The sequence below is a fragment of the Anas acuta genome, chromosome 30 (genome assembly GCF_963932015.1).
Source record: "Anas acuta chromosome 30, bAnaAcu1.1, whole genome shotgun sequence".
NCBI lineage: Eukaryota > Metazoa > Chordata > Aves > Anseriformes > Anatidae > Anas > Anas acuta.
The window spans coordinates 965,135-988,405 of record NC_089008.1 but is presented as its reverse complement, the minus strand read 5'-3'; the positions used below and the strand labels follow the sequence as shown (position 1 = coordinate 988,405).

The 23,271-nt window shown below is 52.5% G+C and overlaps 1 protein-coding gene across 8 annotated transcripts in view; it reads right to left on the bottom strand.

Moving 5' to 3' along the window:
- Positions 1-23,271, bottom strand: part of LOC137846090 (E3 ubiquitin-protein ligase TRIM39-like) — a 284,383-nt gene that overhangs the window by 53,378 nt on the left and 207,734 nt on the right. For 6 of the 8 annotated variants that reach the window (XM_068663767.1, XM_068663769.1, XM_068663770.1 and 3 more), the window contains 8 exons: positions 13,203-13,259; positions 12,742-12,804; positions 9,261-9,323; positions 7,225-7,281; positions 6,764-6,826; positions 3,283-3,345; positions 1,247-1,303; positions 786-848 (listed from right to left, as the gene is read on the bottom strand). In XM_068663767.1, the coding sequence (XP_068519868.1) occupies positions 786-848; positions 1,247-1,303; positions 3,283-3,345; positions 6,764-6,826; positions 7,225-7,281; positions 9,261-9,323; positions 12,742-12,804; positions 13,203-13,259 (486 nt within the window). Of the gene's footprint in view, positions 1-785; positions 849-1,246; positions 1,304-3,282; positions 3,346-6,763; positions 6,827-7,224; positions 7,282-9,260; positions 9,324-12,741; positions 12,805-13,202; positions 13,260-15,236; positions 15,718-16,348; positions 16,428-23,271 lie in introns of those variants that run through there. The other 2 variants (XM_068663773.1, XM_068663774.1) reach the window with 2 other exon arrangements.

Genomic DNA, 23,271 nt, shown 5'->3' with positions numbered 1-23,271 from the left:
CAAGGAATACTGATTGTGTTTGGATGAGGGAATCCGTACAAAGTCTGAGATGTTACTATTTATCCACTGCCCAACAATTTGAAGCAGTGAATGACTTCTGTATTTTGCTTTGATTGTTCTTGCAGCATAGGTCTTGCTTATTAAATTGTTTTTGTCTCAACTCACGTACTTTCTCACTAGTACCTTTCCACTTTTGTCCCCTCTCCTTTCAGAGGAAGACGAGGGAGCAGATGTGTAGTTTTTAGCTGCCCACCGGGTTTATACCACATTATGAAGGCTAGATTTTATATTTTATACCTCCACATTTCTCCTCAAACATCACACATTCCTCCACAAACCTCACACAAACGTCCACATTCCTCCTCAAACCTCACACATTCCTCCTCTCTGACAATGCCTCCCACCACCTGCTAGGCCAGAAGGAGAATCAAGTTTAGAAACACAGCCGGGAGAGGGCTGAGGATGCCCGAGCCCTCTGTGCCCAAGGAGCTAGAACAGTTTGCATTGGACATGGAAGGCTTCACCAGCCCCAAAGCATGGCGAGAGAGTTTAAAATCTCTGGAGAAGCCCTTATGAGGATGCCACTTCTGAGAGAGCTGCCCTTGTCTGACACCTTCCTAGCTCCGTAGCATAAATTTTGAGAAACACTGGAGGTTCCAGAGTAGGATAGGACCACAGAAAGCAGATAAATAGACCCAGCAGTGTCCTTCTAATTCATCCCAAGACAAGTGCACTGTTCCCAGTCTCTTTGCCTCCAGACAGCATGCATAAAGCCAGGCTCTCACCTGCATGGGGTGTCATCATCTTTCCATCTGGGACTACCAGCCAAGGAGTTGCAGAGATATTAACTGCAAGAGAGTATATGGTTAAGGAGGTTCATTGCTTCACTGAGCAGGGGAAGACCCAGCATTGTCTCATGCCCTACTTATCACAGGGAAGTCTCACAAAGGGGTAAGACACTCTTCTTGAGCATACAGCAATGAGGAAATTCTCAAAATAACGTGTTACCCCTCGCAGTATCTTTTTCTGAGCCCATTCTTTAAGAGATTTCTACTCTCCACCACAGAGGCAAAGGCTCTTCCCAAAGGCTAAGTCTTCAGCTATGGAAAAGAAAAGGGCTTCTGTGCATTACAGCGTTAGAGGAGCAGACCACACAGGGGCTCACATCTCCCGACAGTGAGACATCCCACATGAGATATTCCCAAAGATGACCACAGTCAAGAAGAGCAGAATCCTGCATACTTACTTAAATGCTGATAAAACTCTATTAGCTCTTGGACACTGCGGATCTTGGTCTCAAGTTCTTAGCATAAGGTTCGTATGAAAAAAAAAAAAGAAAAAAAAGAAAAAAAAAAACATAAGAGAGGAAATTTAGAAAATAACTTTCCCAAAGTAAGAACAAGAAATAATTACAGAGCATTTGAGGAAGAATATATGATGTGGGAGGAAACATGGGTGTGATAGCAATGTCTTGGGTTTGGGCCAATGTATCCTACTATGGAGCCGCACTAATGCTCTCAAGGCCATGAGTATCTCTCAGCTGCCCAGAGACAAACTGCAGCATCCTATGATCTTTGCTAGGAAGATTTCATGCTACTCCTTCATTTGAGGACACACTTACAGAAGTTCACAGAAAGGTTTCCCTGTGGACCAGCTCTTGCTTTCGGGTAAAGCTGAAGGCAGAGCGGGGAGTGCTTTGTGCTCGGGACAGGCGATGGAGAAGGCTTACTGTGCTTTTTCCAAGAGCAATGGTTTCACAGTGCTGGGGTGGGCCTTTAGCATGACAGACCTCCACAGGTTCCTCCTCTCTGGCAGTGTGCCACACCAGCTGCCATCCCAGAAGGAGCAGCAAATGCACAAAGAGAGCCGGGCGGAGGCGGAGGATGCCCGAGCCCTCTGTGCCCATGTAGTGGGTTTACGTGGCAAGGTGTTGGTAGCAGGGGGCCATAGGGGTGGTTTCTGTGAGAAAGATCTAGAAGCCGCCCCATGTTTGGGAAGGGCCCCGTTGTTTTCCAGATCTGAGCCAATAAGCGATGTTGTTTTGCGCCTCTGTGAGAGCATATTTAAGACAGGGAAAAAAACGCTGCGCCACACAGCAGCCGGGAGAGTCGAGGGAGTGAGAAACAGCCTTGCAGGTGCCAAGGTCAGTGTAGAAGGAGGGGGAGAGGTGCTCCAGGCGCCGGAGCAGAAGTCCCCTGCGGCCTGTGGTGAGGACCATGGTGAAGCAGGATGTCCCCCTGCAGCCCATGGAGTACCACGGTGGAGCAGAGTTCCACGCTGCAGCCCGTGGAGGAGACCACGGTGGAGCAGGTGGCCCTGCACCGACGGAGGCTGCCGCCTGTGGAAGACCCCTGCCGGAGCAGATTCCGGGCCGGACCTGTAGCCCGTGGAGAGGAGACCACGCAGGAGCAGGTGATCTGGCAGGAGCTGCTGCCCGTGGGGGAGCCAGGTTGGAGCAGTTTTCTCCTGAGGGATGGACCCCGTGGTACGGACCCATATCTGGAGCAGTTCTGGAAGAGCTGCTGACTGTGGGAAGCCCACTCCGGATCAGTTCGTCAAGGACTGCATCCCGTGGGTGGGACCCCACAGCACAGGGGACGAGAGTGACCGAGAAGGAGCGGCAGAGAAGAAGTGCTGTAGACTGACCATAACCCCCATTCCCCCGTTCCCCTGCGCCGCTCGGGGGGAGGAGGTGGAAGAGGGTGGATGGGGGGGGAGGTGCTTTTGGTTTCTTTCCTTTGTTTCTCACTTCTCTAGCTTGTTAGTAATGAGTAATAAATCTTACTATCTGTCTTCTTACGCTGAGTCTGGTTTGCCCGTTACACTAATTATTGCGTGATTTTCTCGTCCTTATCTCAATCCTTGAGCCCTTTTCACATATTTTCTCCCCAGTCCTCTTTGAGGAGGGGGAGTGAGAGAGCGGCTGTGGTGGAGCTCGGCTGCCCACTCGAGCGGAACCACGACAGCCCACCGAGCTAGAACTGTCTGCATTGCACAGGGGAGACACGACCTCTCCCAAAGTGTGGCCAGAGAGGTGGAAACCTCCGGAGAAGCCCTTACAAAGATTCCAAATCTCTGAAAGCTGGCCTTGCTGGAGACCTTCCCAGCAGTGAAGTAGGATCCGTGAAGCAGCACTGGGGATTTCAAGGTAGGATGGGACCCCGGGAAGCAGAGGAAGGCACCCAGCAGTGCTCTTCTCATTCATCCCAAGACAAGTGCACTGCTCCCAGCCTCTCCGCTTCCCTTTGCCTCCAGACAGCATGCATGAAGCCAGGCCCTCACCTGCATGGGGAGTCTTCATCCTTCTCACCGGGACTGCCTGCTGAGGAGCTGCAGAGCTAGCACCTGCAAGAGAGTTTGGCGTTAAAAATGTCCCTTGTTTCTCTAGTGGCCACTAGGCATTTCTACGACAAATCCAAAGGTAGGGAACACCAGTTGGAACTCTGACCCTGGCACACTGGCTCACTCGATCGTGGTGCAGGTTCAGGGGCAGCTGCCATTGCTGGTGCAGCTGTAGTCACTCGCCTCCTCCAAGGCCTGTATGCCCTCAGGGAATCCTTGTGGGCAATTAGAAAGACTCACCCTCTATTGCTCAGAGGTCCTCTGCACAGTCACCGTGCACACCAGAGAAGAAGAAAACAAGTCACGTCAAGACACATGAGTTAGAAGGCAGTGCCTTCTGGGACTGTCCACCTCAATGTGCACAGCAGATGCCTCTGAGGGAGGTCTTGGGTCACGCCCCTTCCAACTACCCCTAGCATCCCTCTGACTCTGGCAGGGATCATTGCCACCAGCCCAATCCTTGCGCCTCACCAAATCAGGCAGGGCTGCTTGGTGATCCAGCCTCTCCACCTCCAGCCACCACTTTTCAGACTTCCCGCCACATCCCCGTCCCTCACTATCGCTCCTGCTCCAAAGCCTTCCGCCACAAACAAAACCACCAGCAACACTATACCACTGCCCGAAAACCTCTGCAGCATATGGTGTGCTCGTCCTGCAGACAGATGCCCACACTCAGCATTCTCTTTCTTTGGGGACTCTCTAAGTAGACAGTTGGAAGGGAGGACACGTTGCTAAGCACCCCGTCCCACAGAAGATGGATATACTCAGACTTATCAATCCACCCAACCCATCCCAATCCACCCTATTTTCTATCAGAAATAACGTGGCCAACAGGACTAGGGAAGAGACTGTCCCTCTGATGAGGATGCAACTTGAATGCTGTGTTCAGTTTTGGGGCCCTCACCACAAGAAGGGGGGTTTACAGTGTCAGGGGGTTCATGCTGCTTTTTATTTTGAGGACATACTCCAGAGGAGTTCACAGGAAGGTTTCCCTGTGGACCAGCTCTTGCTTTCAGGCAGTTGAAGGCCTGCTTGGGGATGGCTCTGCTCACCCGTCTCATTCTCCATTTCTTCCACTATCCTCACAAAACGGGGAATCTCCATAGCCTTCTGCATCGACTCAGGGGCGCTCCTAGTCTTTGCTGCCCCCTTTTGTTTTTGTGAAGAAACAGCAATTGCTGAGATGCTGGCAGCGCGTCCTGGAGGTTGAGACCACCCCTCTGCAAGGACAATGTCCAAAGGCTCTGAAATCCTATCCTTCCCAGGGGATTCCCACTTAGGTCTCTCTTGTGTGTGTGTGTGTGGTTACCATATGTTTGCTTGTTTCAGCTGGAGCAACAGTATGAGCTACGGGCAGGTAGCGAACGCCCATCCTTTTCCTTAACTCTTGCTCTCCTCTGCGCAACAGGCTTTTCCCCCTAGAAATACTATACTGAGCTGGAGGATGGTCCAAGTGCAATCTGGCTGTTTTTAAGCACGCGCTTCTTTGTGTGCCACCTGAATGCTTCCCCTTCCCAGAACAAGCTCTTTGAGACAGAGGCGTTCTCACGAGTAACCTGTGCTCAAAGGCATGTCCAGTGTCTGTTCTGATGGAAGCTGACCTCTTCTGATTTTATAATCAGCTGAATGTCATGGTGGACATCCCAGCTGAGCTCCACTCTCCCACGTTGCTGCTCCTCAGGAAATCGTTACTTTGGTTAGTTCCTTGCCTTATCCACAAGGACTTGGCTCTCGTCTGCAGCTGACGACCCTCATTATAATTCAGAGGAAACCCATTCCTCACAAACCAAAGCCACGTCCGCAGAGGGGGCCCCAGCTATGCTGATTTCCAAGCCTTTGTCCAGGGAAGGACTTTCTTTGCAAGCATTCCCCCCCCCCGGGAAGAGCAGAGGAAAGAGAAGATCTTGCCTTACAGCACAGGGAAGAGGGCATTCCACACAGTGCAGGCTGTCCTGCTCTGTGCTGGGAAACTGCACTGCGCACTGGCAGCCTGGGGTCCAGCTTATTTGCACGGGGACAGTTGATATGACAAAGCACTTGCTGGAGGTCCTTGGAAGCCAGAATTTCTGGAGCGGTAAGCTTCTGTCATTTCCCTGCTGTGGGCCCTTCAGGCAGCCCTCCACACACTGTTCTTCCAGGACAGATTTTCTTTGTGGGTAGTTCGGGTCAGCCTTGGCCCTCCCCTGCAAGGCTGCCCAGGTTTTCTCTGGGATAGAGTGAATTTTCATTATTGGAGCTAGTATGGTGCTAAGTTTTGGACTGAGGATGAAAAAGGAGTTTGGGCTTTACCTATTCAACCGACGTTATCTCAAACACGTGATTTCCTACACTTCTAGCTTTTGGATTCTCTCCTGCATCCCACTTGGGCAGAGCGAGTGAGGGCCTCTGTGGTGTTCAGCTGCCAGCCAGGGTCAAAACACAACCAAGTTGAGTCTTCCCTTGACTGTGTAGGAGAGCAGAGCATTTGGGCAGCTCCTACCTGCAAGACGGTTTACAATGGAAGAGTCCACTCCCTTGCCGGTGCAGTGATTGAATCTCACACACAGCCTTGACCTGGCTATTTGATAGGACCCTCACGCCAAGGAGAGAGATTCCTCCTTTGCTGTCTGAGTGAAAAGGAACAAGAGAAGTGACATGCCAACTGCCCAGCATCTTCATACGAGCTCATCGTGCACAAGCCTTCCACTACCAATTGCAGCCGTACACTGGGCTAGCATAGGACATGGACGATGTCAAAGATGTGTGCTTGATCCAGGACTTTGGTAGGGACTGTGTGGGGGAAGGCGAAAGTTCCAGACGAGAACACAGCAAAGGTCAGCAGGCATCTCTGCTAAGGCTAGCAACTATTTCGCTCACCGTCTGGCAGCTTCTGCCGATGTGCAGAGACGTCCGACCCTCTTCTCTCAACTCCTATATGCCTTCAAAAGCTAGAGCTCTTCCTTGCCTTTGGTGTTCCTCTTGCATGGTGGTCCACCCCTGAGAGTTAATCAGAACCCCCTCTCCTCCTCCCAGTGGGTTCTCTCCAAGGGCATGACCATTCCTGACACGTGCACAGGTAAAGCAGAAGGCAGAGCGGGGAGTGCTTTGTGCTCGGGACAGGCGATGGAGAAGGCTTACTGTGCTTTTTCCAAGAGCAATGGTTTCACATGGAAGGCTTCACCAGCCCCAAAGCATGGCGAGAGAGTTTAAAATCTCTGGAGAAGCCCTTATGAGGATGCCACTTCTGAGAGAGCTGCCCTTGTCTGACACCTTCCTAGCTCCGTAGCATAAATTTTGAGAAACACTGGAGGTTCCAGAGTAGGATAGGACCACAGAAAGCAGATAAATAGACCCAGCAGTGTCCTTCTAATTCATCCCAAGACAAGTGCACTGTTCCCAGTCTCTTTGCCTCCAGACAGCATGCATAAAGCCAGGCTCTCACCTGCATGGGGTGTCATCATCTTTCCATCTGGGACTACCAGCCAAGGAGTTGCAGAGATATTAACTGCAAGAGAGTATATGGTTAAGGAGGTTCATTGCTTCACTGAGCAGGGGAAGACCCAGCATTGTCTCATGCCCTACTTATCACAGGGAAGTCTCACAAAGGGGTAAGACACTCTTCTTGAGCATACAGCAATGAGGAAATTCTCAAAATAACGTGTTACCCCTCGCAGTATCTTTTTCTGAGCCCATTCTTTAAGAGATTTCTACTCTCCACCACAGAGGCAAAGGCTCTTCCCAAAGGCTAAGTCTTCAGCTATGGAAAAGAAAAGGGCTTCTGTGCATTACAGCGTTAGAGGAGCAGACCACACAGGGGCTCACATCTCCCGACAGTGAGACATCCCACATGAGATATTCCCAAAGATGACCACAGTCAAGAAGAGCAGAATCCTGCATACTTACTTAAATGCTGATAAAACTCTATTAGCTCTTGGACACTGCGGATCTTGGTCTCAAGTTCTTAGCATAAGGTTCGTATGAAAAAAAAAAAAGAAAAAAAAGAAAAAAAAAAACATAAGAGAGGAAATTTAGAAAATAACTTTCCCAAAGTAAGAACAAGAAATAATTACAGAGCATTTGAGGAAGAATATATGATGTGGGAGGAAACATGGGTGTGATAGCAATGTCTTGGGTTTGGGCCAATGTATCCTACTATGGAGCCGCACTAATGCTCTCAAGGCCATGAGTATCTCTCAGCTGCCCAGAGACAAACTGCAGCATCCTATGATCTTTGCTAGGAAGATTTCATGCTACTCCTTCATTTGAGGACACACTTACAGAAGTTCACAGAAAGGTTTCCCTGTGGACCAGCTCTTGCTTTCGGGTAAAGCTGAAGGCAGAGCGGGGAGTGCTTTGTGCTCGGGACAGGCGATGGAGAAGGCTTACTGTGCTTTTTCCAAGAGCAATGGTTTTACAGTGCTGGGGTGGGCCTTTAGCATGACAGACCTCCACAGGTTCCTCCTCTCTGGCAGTGTGCCACACCAGCTGCCATCCCAGAAGGAGCAGCAAATGCACAAAGAGAGCCGGGCGGAGGCGGAGGATGCCCGAGCCCTCTGTGCCCATGTAGTGGGTTTACGTGGCAAGGTGTTGGTAGCAGGGGGCCATAGGGGTGGTTTCTGTGAGAAAGATCTAGAAGCCGCCCCATGTTTGGGAAGGGCCCCGTTGTTTTCCAGATCTGAGCCAATAAGCGATGTTGTTTTGCGCCTCTGTGAGAGCATATTTAAGACAGGGAAAAAAACGCTGCGCCACACAGCAGCCGGGAGAGTCAAGGGAGTGAGAAACAGCCTTGCAGGTGCCAAGGTCAGTGTAGAAGGAGGGGGAGAGGTGCTCCAGGCGCCGGAGCAGAAGTCCCCTGCGGCCTGTGGTGAGGACCATGGTGAAGCAGGATGTCCCCCTGCAGCCCATGGAGTACCACGGTGGAGCAGAGTTCCACGCTGCAGCCCGTGGAGGAGACCACGGTGGAGCAGGTGGCCCTGCACCGACGGAGGCTGCCGCCTGTGGAAGACCCCTGCCGGAGCAGATTCCGGGCCGGACCTGTAGCCCGTGGAGAGGAGACCACGCAGGAGCAGGTGATCTGGCAGGAGCTGCTGCCCGTGGGGGAGCCAGGTTGGAGCAGTTTTCTCCTGAGGGATGGACCCCGTGGTACGGACCCATATCTGGAGCAGTTCTGGAAGAGCTGCTGACTGTGGGAAGCCCACTCCGGATCAGTTCGTCAAGGACTGCATCCCGTGGGTGGGACCCCACAGCACAGGGGACGAGAGTGACCGAGAAGGAGCGGCAGAGAAGAAGTGCTGTAGACTGACCATAACCCCCATTCCCCCGTTCCCCTGCGCCGCTCGGGGGGAGGAGGTGGAAGAGGGTGGATGGGGGGGGAGGTGCTTTTGGTTTCTTTCCTTTGTTTCTCACTTCTCTAGCTTGTTAGTAATGAGTAATAAATCTTACTATCTGTCTTCTTACGCTGAGTCTGGTTTGCCCGTTACACTAATTATTGCGTGATTTTCTCGTCCTTATCTCAATCCTTGAGCCCTTTTCACATATTTTCTCCCCAGTCCTCTTTGAGGAGGGGGAGTGAGAGAGCGGCTGTGGTGGAGCTCGGCTGCCCACTCGAGCGGAACCACGACAGCCCACCGAGCTAGAACTGTCTGCATTGCACAGGGGAGACACGACCTCTCCCAAAGTGTGGCCAGAGAGGTGGAAACCTCCGGAGAAGCCCTTACAAAGATTCCAAATCTCTGAAAGCTGGCCTTGCTGGAGACCTTCCCAGCAGTGAAGTAGGATCCGTGAAGCAGCACTGGGGATTTCAAGGTAGGATGGGACCCCGGGAAGCAGAGGAAGGCACCCAGCAGTGCTCTTCTCATTCATCCCAAGACAAGTGCACTGCTCCCAGCCTCTCCGCTTCCCTTTGCCTCCAGACAGCATGCATGAAGCCAGGCCCTCACCTGCATGGGGAGTCTTCATCCTTCTCACCGGGACTGCCTGCTGAGGAGCTGCAGAGCTAGCACCTGCAAGAGAGTTTGGCGTTAAAAATGTCCCTTGTTTCTCTAGTGGCCACTAGGCATTTCTACGACAAATCCAAAGGTAGGGAACACCAGTTGGAACTCTGACCCTGGCACACTGGCTCACTCGATCGTGGTGCAGGTTCAGGGGCAGCTGCCATTGCTGGTGCAGCTGTAGTCACTCGCCTCCTCCAAGGCCTGTATGCCCTCAGGGAATCCTTGTGGGCAATTAGAAAGACTCACCCTCTATTGCTCAGAGGTCCTCTGCACAGTCACCGTGCACACCAGAGAAGAAGAAAACAAGTCACGTCAAGACACATGAGTTAGAAGGCAGTGCCTTCTGGGACTGTCCACCTCAATGTGCACAGCAGATGCCTCTGAGGGAGGTCTTGGGTCACGCCCCTTCCAACTACCCCTAGCATCCCTCTGACTCTGGCAGGGATCATTGCCACCAGCCCAATCCTTGCGCCTCACCAAATCAGGCAGGGCTGCTTGGTGATCCAGCCTCTCCACCTCCAGCCACCACTTTTCAGACTTCCCGCCACATCCCCGTCCCTCACTATCGCTCCTGCTCCAAAGCCTTCCGCCACAAACAAAACCACCAGCAACACTATACCACTGCCCGAAAACCTCCGCAGCATATGGTGTGCTCGTCCTGCAGACAGATGCCCACACTCAGCATTCTCTTTCTTTGGGGACTCTCTAAGTAGACAGTTGGAAGGGAGGACACGTTGCTAAGCACCCCGTCCCACAGAAGATGGATATACTCAGACTTATCAATCCACCCAACCCATCCCAATCCACCCTATTTTCTATCAGAAATAACGTGGCCAACAGGACTAGGGAAGAGACTGTCCCTCTGATGAGGATGCAACTTGAATGCTGTGTTCAGTTTTGGGGCCCTCACCACAAGAAGGGGGGTTTACAGTGTCAGGGGGTTCATGCTGCTTTTTATTTTGAGGACATACTCCAGAGGAGTTCACAGGAAGGTTTCCCTGTGGACCAGCTCTTGCTTTCAGGCAGTTGAAGGCCTGCTTGGGGATGGCTCTGCTCACCCGTCTCATTCTCCATTTCTTCCACTATCCTCACAAAACGGGGAATCTCCATAGCCTTCTGCATCGACTCGGGGGCGCTCCTAGTCTTTGCTGCCCCCTTTTGTTTTTGTGAAGAAACAGCAATTGCTGAGATGCTGGCAGCTCGTCCTGGAGGTTGAGATCACCCCTCTGCAAGGACAATGTCCAAAGGCTCTGAAATCCTATCCTTCCCAGGGGATTCCCACTTAGGTCTCTCTTGTGTGTGTGTGTGTGGTTACCATATGTTTGCTTGTTTCAGCTGGAGCAACAGTATGAGCTACGGGCAGGTAGCGAACGCCCATCCTTTTCCTTAACTCTTGCTCTCCTCTGCGCAACAGGCTTTTCCCCCTAGAAATACTATACTGAGCTGGAGGATGGTCCAAGTGCAATCTGGCTGTTTTTAAGCACGCGCTTCTTTGTGTGCCACCTGAATGCTTCCCCTTCCCAGAACAAGCTCTTTGAGACAGAGGCGTTCTCACGAGTAACCTGTGCTCAAAGGCATGTCCAGTGTCTGTTCTGATGGAAGCTGACCTCTTCTGATTTTATAATCAGCTGAATGTCATGGTGGACATCCCAGCTGAGCTCCACTCTCCCACGTTGCTGCTCCTCAGGAAATCGTTACTTTGGTTAGTTCCTTGCCTTATCCACAAGGACTTGGCTCTCGTCTGCAGCTGACGACCCTCATTATAATTCAGAGGAAACCCATTCCTCACAAACCAAAGCCACGTCCGCAGAGGGGGCCCCAGCTATGCTGATTTCCAAGCCTTTGTCCAGGGAAGGACTTTCTTTGCAAGCATTCCCCCCCCCCGGGAAGAGCAGAGGAAAGAGAAGATCTTGCCTTACAGCACAGGGAAGAGGGCATTCCACACAGTGCAGGCTGTCCTGCTCTGTGCTGGGAAACTGCACTGCGCACTGGCAGCCTGGGGTCCAGCTTATTTGCACGGGGACAGTTGATATGACAAAGCACTTGCTGGAGGTCCTTGGAAGCCAGAATTTCTGGAGCGGTAAGCTTCTGTCATTTCCCTGCTGTGGGCCCTTCAGGCAGCCCTCCACACACTGTTCTTCCAGGACAGATTTTCTTTGTGGGTAGTTCGGGTCAGCCTTGGCCCTCCCCTGCAAGGCTGCCCAGGTTTTCTCTGGGATAGAGTGAATTTTCATTATTGGAGCTAGTATGGTGCTAAGTTTTGGACTGAGGATGAAAAAGGAGTTTGGGCTTTACCTATTCAACCGACGTTATCTCAAACACGTGATTTCCTACACTTCTAGCTTTTGGATTCTCTCCTGCATCCCACTTGGGCAGAGCGAGTGAGGGCCTCTGTGGTGTTCAGCTGCCAGCCAGGGTCAAAACACAACCAAGTTGAGTCTTCCCTTGACTGTGTAGGAGAGCAGAGCATTTGGGCAGCTCCTACCTGCAAGACGGTTTACAATGGAAGAGTCCACTCCCTTGCCGGTGCAGTGATTGAATCTCACACACAGCCTTGACCTGGCTATTTGATAGGACCCTCACGCCAAGGAGAGAGATTCCTCCTTTGCTGTCTGAGTGAAAAGGAACAAGAGAAGTGACATGCCAACTGCCCAGCATCTTCATACGAGCTCATCGTGCACAAGCCTTCCACTACCAATTGCAGCCGTACACTGGGCTAGCATAGGACATGGACGATGTCAAAGATGTGTGCTTGATCCAGGACTTTGGTAGGGACTGTGTGGGGGAAGGCGAAAGTTCCAGACGAGAACACAGCAAAGGTCAGCAGGCATCTCTGCTAAGGCTAGCAACTATTTCGCTCACCGTCTGGCAGCTTCTGCCGATGTGCAGAGACGTCCGACCCTCTTCTCTCAACTCCTATATGCCTTCAAAAGCTAGAGCTCTTCCTTGCCTTTGGTGTTCCTCTTGCATGGTGGTCCACCCCTGAGAGTTAATCAGAACCCCCTCTCCTCCTCCCAGTGGGTTCTCTCCAAGGGCATGACCATTCCTGACACGTGCACAGGTAAAGCTGAAGGCAGAGCGGGGAGTGCTTTGTGCTCGGGACAGGCGATGGAGAAGGCTTACTGTGCTTTTTCCAAGAGCAATGGTTTCACATGGAAGGCTTCACCACCTCCAAAGCATGGCGAGAGAGTTTAAAATCTCTGGAGAAGCCCTTATGAGGATGCCACTTCTGAGAGAGCTGCCCTTGTCTGACACCTTCCTAGCTCCGTAGCATAAATTTTGAGAAACACTGGAGGTTCCAGAGTAGGATAGGACCACAGAAAGCAGATAAATAGACCCAGCAGTGTCCTTCTAATTCATCCCAAGACAAGTGCACTGTTCCCAGTCTCTTTGCCTCCAGACAGCATGCATAAAGCCAGGCTCTCACCTGCATGGGGTGTCATCATCTTTCCATCTGGGACTACCAGCCAAGGAGTTGCAGAGATATTAACTGCAAGAGAGTATATGGTTAAGGAGGTTCATTGCTTCACTGAGCAGGGGAAGACCCAGCATTGTCTCATGCCCTACTTATCACAGGGAAGTCTCACAAAGGGGTAAGACACTCTTCTTGAGCATACAGCAATGAGGAAATTCTCAAAATAACGTGTTACCCCTCGCAGTATCTTTTTCTGAGCCCATTCTTTAAGAGATTTCTACTCTCCACCACAGAGGCAAAGGCTCTTCCCAAAGGCTAAGTCTTCAGCTATGGAAAAGAAAAGGGCTTCTGTGCATTACAGCGTTAGAGGAGCAGACCACACAGGGGCTCACATCTCCCGACAGTGAGACATCCCACATGAGATATTCCCAAAGATGACCACAGTCAAGAAGAGCAGAATCCTGCATACTTACTTAAATGCTGATAAAACTCTATTAGCTCTTGGACACTGCGGATCTTGGTCTCAAGTTCTTAGCATAAGGTTCGTATGAAAAAAAAAAAGAAAAAAAAGAAAAAAAAAACATAAGAGAGGAAATTTAGAAAATAACGTTCCCAAAGTAAGAACAAGAAATAATTACAGAGCATTTGAGGAAGAATATATGATGTGGGAGGAAACATGGGTGTGATAGCAATGTCTTGGGTTTGGGCCAATGTATCCTACTATGGAGCCGCACTAATGCTCTCAAGGCCATGAGTATCTCTCAGCTGCCCAGAGACAAACTGCAGCATCCTATGATCTTTGCTAGGAAGATTTCATGCTACTCCTTCATTTGAGGACACACTTACAGAAGTTCACAGAAAGGTTTCCCTGTGGACCAGCTCTTGCTTTCGGGTAAAGCTGAAGGCAGAGCGGGGAGTGCTTTGTGCTCGGGACAGGCGATGGAGAAGGCTTACTGTGCTTTTTCCAAGAGCAATGGTTTTACAGTGCTGGGGTGGGCCTTTAGCATGACAGACCTCCACAGGTTCCTCCTCTCTGGCAGTGTGCCACACCAGCTGCCATCCCAGAAGGAGCAGCAAATGCACAAAGAGAGCCGGGCGGAGGCGGAGGATGCCCGAGCCCTCTGTGCCCATGTAGTGGGTTTACGTGGCAAGGTGTTGGTAGCAGGAGGCCATAGGGGTGGTTTCTGTGAGAAAGATCTAGAAGCCGCCCCATGTTTGGGAAGGGCCCCGTTGTTTTCCAGATCTGAGCCAATAAGCGATGTTGTTTTGCGCCTCTGTGAGAGCATATTTAAGACAGGGAAAAAAACGCTGCGCCACACAGCAGCCGGGAGAGTCAAGGGAGTGAGAAACAGCCTTGCAGGTGCCAAGGTCAGTGTAGAAGGAGGGGGAGAGGTGCTCCAGGCGCCGGAGCAGAAGTCCCCTGCGGCCTGTGGTGAGGACCATGGTGAAGCAGGATGTCCCCCTGCAGCCCATGGAGTACCACGGTGGAGCAGAGTTCCACGCTGCAGCCCGTGGAGGAGACCACGGTGGAGCAGGTGGCCCTGCACCGACGGAGGCTGCCGCCTGTGGAAGACCCCTGCCGGAGCAGATTCCGGGCCGGACCTGTAGCCCGTGGAGAGGAGACCACGCAGGAGCAGGTGATCTGGCAGGAGCTGCTGCCCGTGGGGGAGCCAGGTTGGAGCAGTTTTCTCCTGAGGGATGGACCCCGTGGTACGGACCCATATCTGGAGCAGTTCTGGAAGAGCTGCTGACTGTGGGAAGCCCACTCCGGATCAGTTCGTCAAGGACTGCATCCCGTGGGTGGGACCCCACAGCACAGGGGACGAGAGTGACCGAGAAGGAGCGGCAGAGAAGAAGTGCTGTAGACTGACCATAACCCCCATTCCCCCGTTCCCCTGCGCCGCTCGGGGGGAGGAGGTGGAAGAGGGTGGATGGGGGGGGAGGTGCTTTTGGTTTCTTTCCTTTGTTTCTCACTTCTCTAGCTTGTTAGTAATGAGTAATAAATCTTACTATCTGTCTTCTTACGCTGAGTCTGGTTTGCCCGTTACACTAATTATTGCGTGATTTTCTCGTCCTTATCTCAATCCTTGAGCCCTTTTCACATATTTTCTCCCCAGTCCTCTTTGAGGAGGGGGAGTGAGAGAGCGGCTGTGGTGGAGCTCGGCTGCCCACTCGAGCGGAACCACGACAGCCCACCGAGCTAGAACTGTCTGCATTGCACAGGGGAGACACGACCTCTCCCAAAGTGTGGCCAGAGAGGTGGAAACCTCCGGAGAAGCCCTTACAAAGATTCCAAATCTCTGAAAGCTGGCCTTGCTGGAGACCTTCCCAGCAGTGAAGTAGGATCCGTGAAGCAGCACTGGGGATTTCAAGGTAGGATGGGACCCCGGGAAGCAGAGGAAGGCACCCAGCAGTGCTCTTCTCATTCATCCCAAGACAAGTGCACTGCTCCCAGCCTCTCCGCTTCCCTTTGCCTCCAGACAGCATGCATGAAGCCAGGCCCTCACCTGCATGGGGAGTCTTCATCCTTCTCACCGGGACTGCCTGCTGAGGAGCTGCAGAGCTAGCACCTGCAAGAGAGTTTGGCGTTAAAAATGTCCCTTGTTTCTCTAGTGGCCACTAGGCATTTCTACGACAAATCCAAAGGTAGGGAACACCAGTTGGAACTCTGACCCTGGCACACTGGCTCACTCGATCGTGGTGCAGGTTCAGGGGCAGCTGCCATTGCTGGTGCAGCTGTAGTCACTCGCCTCCTCCAAGGCCTGTATGCCCTCAGGGAATCCTTGTGGGCAATTAGAAAGACTCACCCTCTATTGCTCAGAGGTCCTCTGCACAGTCACCGTGCACACCAGAGAAGAAGAAAACAAGTCACGTCAAGACACATGAGTTAGAAGGCAGTGCCTTCTGGGACTGTCCACCTCAATGTGCACAGCAGATGCCTCTGAGGGAGGTCTTGGGTCACGCCCCTTCCAACTACCCCTAGCATCCCTCTGACTCTGGCAGGGATCATTGCCACCAGCCCAATCCTTGCGCCTCACCAAATCAGGCAGAGCTGCTTGGTGATCCAGCCTCTCCACCTCCAGCCACCACTTTTCAGACTTCCCGCCACATCCCCGTCCCTCACTATCGCTCCTGCTCCAAAGCCTTCCGCCACAAACAAAACCACCAGCAACACTATACCACTGCCCGAAAACCTCCGCAGCATATGGTGTGCTCGTCCTGCAGACAGATGCCCACACTCAGCATTCTCTTTCTTTGGGGACTCTCTAAGTAGACAGTTGGAAGGGAGGACACGTTGCTAAGCACCCCGTCCCACAGAAGATGGATATACTCAGACTTATCAATCCACCCAACCCATCCCAATCCACCCTATTTTCTATCAGAAATAACGTGGCCAACAGGACTAGGGAAGAGACTGTCCCTCTGATGAGGATGCAACTTGAATGCTGTGTTCAGTTTTGGGGCCCTCACCACAAGAAGGGGGGTTTACAGTGTCAGGGGGTTCATGCTGCTTTTTATTTTGAGGACATACTCCAGAGGAGTTCACAGGAAGGTTTCCCTGTGGACCAGCTCTTGCTTTCAGGCAGTTGAAGGCCTGCTTGGGGATGGCTCTGCTCACCCGTCTCATTCTCCATTTCTTCCACTATCCTCACAAAACGGGGAATCTCCATAGCCTTCTGCATCGACTCGGGGGCGCTCCTAGTCTTTGCTGCCCCCTTTTGTTTTTGTGAAGAAACAGCAACTGCTGAGATGCTGGCAGCGCGTCCTGGAGGTTGAGACCACCCCTCTGCAAGGACAATGTCCAAAGGCTCTGAAATCCTATCCTTCCCAGGGGATTCCCACTTAGGTCTCTCTTGTGTGTGTGTGTGTGGTTACCATATGTTTGCTTGTTTCAGCTGGAGCAACAGTATGAGCTACGGGCAGGTAGCGAACGCCCATCCTTTTCCTTAACTCTTGCTCTCCTCTGCGCAACAGGCTTTTCCCCCTAGAAATACTATACTGAGCTGGAGGATGGTCCAAGTGCAATCTGGCTGTTTTTAAGCACGCGCTTCTTTGTGTGCCACCTGAATGCTTCCCCTTCCCAGAACAAGCTCTTTGAGACAGAGGCGTTCTCACGAGTAACCTGTGCTCAAAGGCATGTCCAGTGTCTGTTCTGATGGAAGCTGACCTCTTCTGATTTTATAATCAGCTGAATGTCATGGTGGACATCCCAGCTGAGCTCCACTCTCCCACGTTGCTGCTCCTCAGGAAATCGTTACTTTGGTTAGTTCCTTGCCTTATCCACAAGGACTTGGCTCTCGTCTGCAGCTGACGACCCTCATTATAATTCAGAGGAAACCCATTCCTCACAAACCAAAGCCACGTCCGCAGAGGGGGCCCCAGCTATGCTGATTTCCAAGCCTTTGTCCAGGGAAGGACTTTCTTTGCAAGCATTCCCCCCCCCCGGGAAGAGCAGAGGAAAGAGAAGATCTTGCCTTACAGCACAGGGAAGAGGGCATTCCACACAGTGCAGGCTGTCCTGCTCTGTGCTGGGAAACTGCACTGCGCACTGGCAGCCTGGGGTCCAGCTTATTTGCACGGGGACAGTTGATATGACAAAGCACTTGCTGGAGGTCCTTGGAAGCCAGAATTTCTGGAGCGGTAAGCTTCTGTCATTTCCCTGCTGTGGGCCCTTCAGGCAGCCCTCCACACACTGTTCTTCCAGGACAGATTTTCTTTGTGGGTAGTTCGGGTCAGCCTTGGCCCTCCCCTGCAAGGCTGCCCAGGTTTTCTCTGGGATAGAGTGAATTTTCATTATTGGAGCTAGTATGGTGCTGAGTTTTGGACTGAGGATGAAAAAGGAGTTTGGGCTTTACCTATTCAACCGACGTTATCTCAAACACGTGATTTCCTACACTTCTAGCTTTTGGATTCTCTCCTGCATCCCACTTGGGCAGAGCGAGTGAGGGCCTCTGTGGTGTTCAGCTGCCAGCCAGGGTCAAAACACAACCAAGTTGAGTCTTCCCTTGACTGTGTAGGAGAGCAGAGCATTTGGGCAGCTCCTACCTGCAAGACGGTTTACAATGGAAGAGTCCACTCCCTTGCCGGTGCAGTGATTGAATCTCACACACAGCCTTGACGTGGCTATTTGATAGGACCCTCACGCCAAGGAGAGAGATTCCTCCTTTGCTGTCTGAGTGAAAAGGAACAAGAGAAGTGACATGCCAACTGCCCAGCATCTTCATACGAGCTCATCGTGCACAAGCCTTCTACTACCAATTGCAGCCGTACACTGGGCTAGCATAGGACATGGACGATGTCAAAGATGTGTGCTTGATCCAGGACTTTGGTAGGGACTGTGTGGGGGAAGGCGAAAGTTCCAGACGAGAACACGGCAAAGGTCAGCAGGCATCTCTGCTAAGGCTAGCAACTATTTCGCTCACCGTCTGGCAGCTTCTGCCGATGTGCAGAGACGTCCGACCCTCTTCTCTCAACTCCTATATGCCTTCAAAAGCTAGAGCTCTTCCTTGCCTTTGGTGTTCCTCTTGCATGGTGGTCCACCCCTGAGAGTTAATCAGAACCCCCTCTCCTCCTCCCAGTGGGTTCTCTCCAAGGGCATGACCATTCCTGACACGTGCACAGGTAAAGCTGAAGGCAGAGCGGGGAGTGCTTTGTGCTCGGGACAGGCGATGGAGAAGGCTTACTGTGCTTTTTCCAAGAGCAATGGTTTCACAGTGCTGGGGTGGGCCTTTAGCATGACAGACCTCCACAGGTTCCTCCTCTCTGGCAGTGTGCCACACCAGCTGCCATCCCAGAAGGAGCAGCAAATGCACAAAGAGAGCCGGGCGGAGGCGGAGGATGCCCGAGCCCTCTGTGCCCATGTAGTGGGTTTACGTGGCAAGGTGTTGGTAGCAGGGGGCCATAGAGGTGGTTTCTGTGAGAAAGATCTAGAAGCTGCCCCATGTTTGGGAAGGGCCCCGTTGTTTTCCAGATCTGAGCCAATAAGCGATGTTGTTTTGCGCCTCTGTGAGAGCATATTTAAGACAGGGAAAAAAACGCTGCGCCACACAGCAGCCGGGAGAGTCAAGGGAGTGAGAAACAGCCTTGCAGGTGCCAAGGTCAGTGTAGAAGGAGGGGGAGAGGTGCTCCAGGCGCCGGAGCAGAAGTCCCCTGCGGCCTGTGGTGAGGACCATGGTGAAGCAGGATGTCCCCCTGCAGCCCATGGAGTACCACGGTGGAGCAGAGTTCCACGCTGCAGCCCGTGGAGGAGACCACGGTGGAGCAGGTGGCCCTGCACCGACGGAGGCTGCCGCCTGTGGAAGACCCCTGCCGGAGCAGATTCCGGGCCGGACCTGTAGCCCGTGGAGAGGAGACCACGCAGGAGCAGGTGATCTGGCAGGAGCTGCTGCCCGTGGGGGAGCCAGGTTGGAGCAGTTTTCTCCTGAGGGATGGACCCCGTGGTACGGACCCATATCTGGAGCAGTTCTGGAAGAGCTGCTGACTGTGGGAAGCCCACTCCGGATCAGTTCGTCAAGGACTGCATCCCGTGGGTGGGACCCCACAGCACAGGGGACGAGAGTGACCGAGAAGGAGCGGCAGAGAAGAAGTGCTGTAGACTGACCATAACCCCCATTCCCCCGTTCCCCTGCGCCGCTCGGGGGGAGGAGGTGGAAGAGGGTGGATGGGGGGGGAGGTGCTTTTGGTTTCTTTCCTTTGTTTCTCACTTCTCTAGCTTGTTAGTAATGAGTAATAAATCTTACTATCTGTCTTCTTACGCTGAGTCTGGTTTGCCCGTTACACTAATTATTGCGTGATTTTCTCGTCCTTATCTCAATCCTTGAGCCCTTTTCACATATTTTCTCCCCAGTCCTCTTTGAGGAGGGGGAGTGAGAGAGCGGCTGTGGTGGAGCTCGGCTGCCCACTCGAGCGGAACCACGACAGCCCACCGAGCTAGAACTGTCTGCATTGCACAGGGGAGACACGACCTCTCCCAAAGTGTGGCCAGAGAGGTGGAAACCTCCGGAGAAGCCCTTACAAAGATTCCAAATCTCTGAAAGCTGGCCTTGCTGGAGACCTTCCCAGCAGTGAAGTAGGATCCGTGAAGCAGCACTGGGGATTTCAAGGTAGGATGGGACCCCGGGAAGCAGAGGAAGGCACCCAGCAGTGCTCTTCTCATTCATCCCAAGACAAGTGCACTGCTCCCAGCCTCTCCGCTTCCCTTTGCCTCCAGACAGCATGCATGAAGCCAGGCCCTCACCTGCATGGGGAGTCTTCATCCTTCTCACCGGGACTGCCTGCTGAGGAGCTGCAGAGCTAGCACCTGCAAGAGAGTTTGGCGTTAAAAATGTCCCTTGTTTCTCTAGTGGCCACTAGGCATTTCTACGACAAATCCAAAGGTAGGGAACACCAGTTGGAACTCTGACCCTGGCACACTGGCTCACTCGATCGTGGTGCAGGTTCAGGGGCAGCTGCCATTGCTGGTGCAGCTGTAGTCACTCGCCTCCTCCAAGGCCTGTATGCCCTCAGGGAATCCTTGTGGGCAATTAGAAAGACTCACCCTCTATTGCTCAGAGGTCCTCTGCACAGTCACCGTGCACACCAGAGAAGAAGAAAACAAGTCACGTCAAGACACATGAGTTAGAAGGCAGTGCCTTCTGGGACTGTCCACCTCAATGTGCACAGCAGATGCCTCTGAGGGAGGTCTTGGGTCACGCCCCTTCCAACTACCCCTAGCATCCCTCTGACTCTGGCAGGGATCATTGTCACCAGCCCAATCCTTGCGCCTCACCAAATCAGGCAGGGCTGCTTGGTGATCCAGCCTCTCCACCTCCAGCCACCACTTTTCAGACTTCCCGCCACATCCCCGTCCCTCACTATCGCTCCTGCTCCAAAGCCTTCCGCCACAAACAAAACCACCAGCAACACTATACCACTGCCCGAAAACCTCTGCAGCATATGGTGTGCTCGTCCTGCAGACAGATGCCCACACTCAGCATTCTCTTTCTTTGGGGACTCTCTAAGTAGACAGTTGGAAGGGAGGACACGTTGCTAAGCACCCCGTCCCACAGAAGATGGATATACTCAGACTTATCAATCCACCCAACCCATCCCAATCCACCCTATTTTCTATCAGAAATAACGTGGCCAACAGGACTAGGGAAGAGACTGTCCCTCTGATGAGGATGCAACTTGAATGCTGTGTTCAGTTTTGGGGCCCTCACCACAAGAAGGGGGGTTTACAGTGTCAGGGGGTTCATGCTGCTTTTTATTTTGAGGACATACTCCAGAGGAGTTCACAGGAAGGTTTCCCTGTGGACCAGCTCTTGCTTTCAGGCAGTTGAAGGCCTGCTTGGGGATGGCTCTGCTCACCCGTCTCATTCTCCATTTCTTCCACTATCCTCACAAAACGGGGAATCTCCATAGCCTTCTGCATCGACTCGGGGGCGCTCCTAGTCTTTGCTGCCCCCTTTTGTTTTTGTGAAGAAACAGCAACTGCTGAGATGCTGGCAGCGCGTCCTGGAGGTTGAGACCACCCCTCTGCAAGGACAATGTCCAAAGGCTCTGAAATCCTATCCTTCCCAGGGGATTCCCACTTAGGTCTCTCTTGTGTGTGTGTGTGTGGTTACCATATGTTTGCTTGTTTCAGCTGGAGCAACAGTATGAGCTACGGGCAGGTAGCGAACGCCCATCCTTTTCCTTAACTCTTGCTCTCCTCTGCGCAACAGGCTTTTCCCCCTAGAAATACTATACTGAGCTGGAGGATGGTCCAAGTGCAATCTGGCTGTTTTTAAGCACGCGCTTCTTTGTGTGCCACCTGAATGCTTCCCCTTCCCAGAACAAGCTCTTTGAGACAGAGGCGTTCTCACGAGTAACCTGTGCTCAAAGGCATGTCCAGTGTCTGTTCTGATGGAAGCTGACCTCTTCTGATTTTATAATCAGCTGAATGTCATGGTGGACATCCCAGCTGAGCTCCACTCTCCCACGTTGCTGCTCCTCAGGAAATCGTTACTTTGGTTAGTTCCTTGCCTTATCCACAAGGACTTGGCTCTCGTCTGCAGCTGACGACCCTCATTATAATTCAGAGGAAACCCATTCCTCACAAACCAAAGCCACGTCCGCAGAGGGGGCCCCAGCTATGCTGATTTCCAAGCCTTTGTCCAGGGAAGGACTTTCTTTGCAAGCATTCCCCCCCCCCGGGAAGAGCAGAGGAAAGAGAAGATCTTGCCTTACAGCACAGGGAAGAGGGCATTCCACACAGTGCAGGCTGTCCTGCTCTGTGCTGGGAAACTGCACTGCGCACTGGCAGCCTGGGGTCCAGCTTATTTGCACGGGGACAGTTGATATGACAAAGCACTTGCTGGAGGTCCTTGGAAGCCAGAATTTCTGGAGCGGTAAGCTTCTGTCATTTCCCTGCTGTGGGCCCTTCAGGCAGCCCTCCACACACTGTTCTTCCAGGACAGATTTTCTTTGTGGGTAGTTCGGGTCAGCCTTGGCCCTCCCCTGCAAGGCTGCCCAGGTTTTCTCTGGGATAGAGTGAATTTTCATTATTGGAGCTAGTATGGTGCTGAGTTTTGGACTGAGGATGAAAAAGGAGTTTGGGCTTTACCTATTCAACCGACGTTATCTCAAACACGTGATTTCCTACACTTCTAGCTTTTGGATTCTCTCCTGCATCCCACTTGGGCAGAGCGAGTGAGGGCCTCTGTGGTGTTCAGCTGCCAGCCAGGGTCAAAACACAACCAAGTTGAGTCTTCCCTTGACTGTGTAGGAGAGCAGAGCATTTGGGCAGCTCCTACCTGCAAGACGGTTTACAATGGAAGAGTCCACTCCCTTGCCGGTGCAGTGATTGAATCTCACACACAGCCTTGACCTGGCTATTTGATAGGACCCTCACGCCAAGGAGAGAGATTCCTCCTTTGCTGTCTGAGTGAAAAGGAACAAGAGAAGTGACATGCCAACTGCCCAGCATCTTCATACGAGCTCATCGTGCACAAGCCTTCTACTACCAATTGCAGCCGTACACTGGGCTAGCATAGGACATGGACGATGTCAAAGATGTGTGCTTGATCCAGGACTTTGGTAGGGACTGTGTGGGGGAAGGCGAAAGTTCCAGACGAGAACACGGCAAAGGTCAGCAGGCATCTCTGCTAAGGCTAGCAACTATTTCGCTCACCGTCTGGCAGCTTCTGCCGATGTGCAGAGACGTCCGACCCTCTTCTCTCAACTCCTATATGCCTTCAAAAGCTAGAGCTCTTCCTTGCCTTTGGTGTTCCTCTTGCATGGTGGTCCACCCCTGAGAGTTAATCAGAACCCCCTCTCCTCCTCCCAGTGGGTTCTCTCCAAGGGCATGACCATTCCTGACACGTGCACAGGTAAAGCTGAAGGCAGAGCGGGGAGTGCTTTGTGCTCGGGACAGGCGATGGAGAAGGCTTACTGTGCTTTTTCCAAGAGCAATGGTTTCACAGTGCTGGGGTGGGCCTTTAGCATGACAGACCTCCACAGGTTCCTCCTCTCTGGCAGTGTGCCACACCAGCTGCCATCCCAGAAGGAGCAGCAAATGCA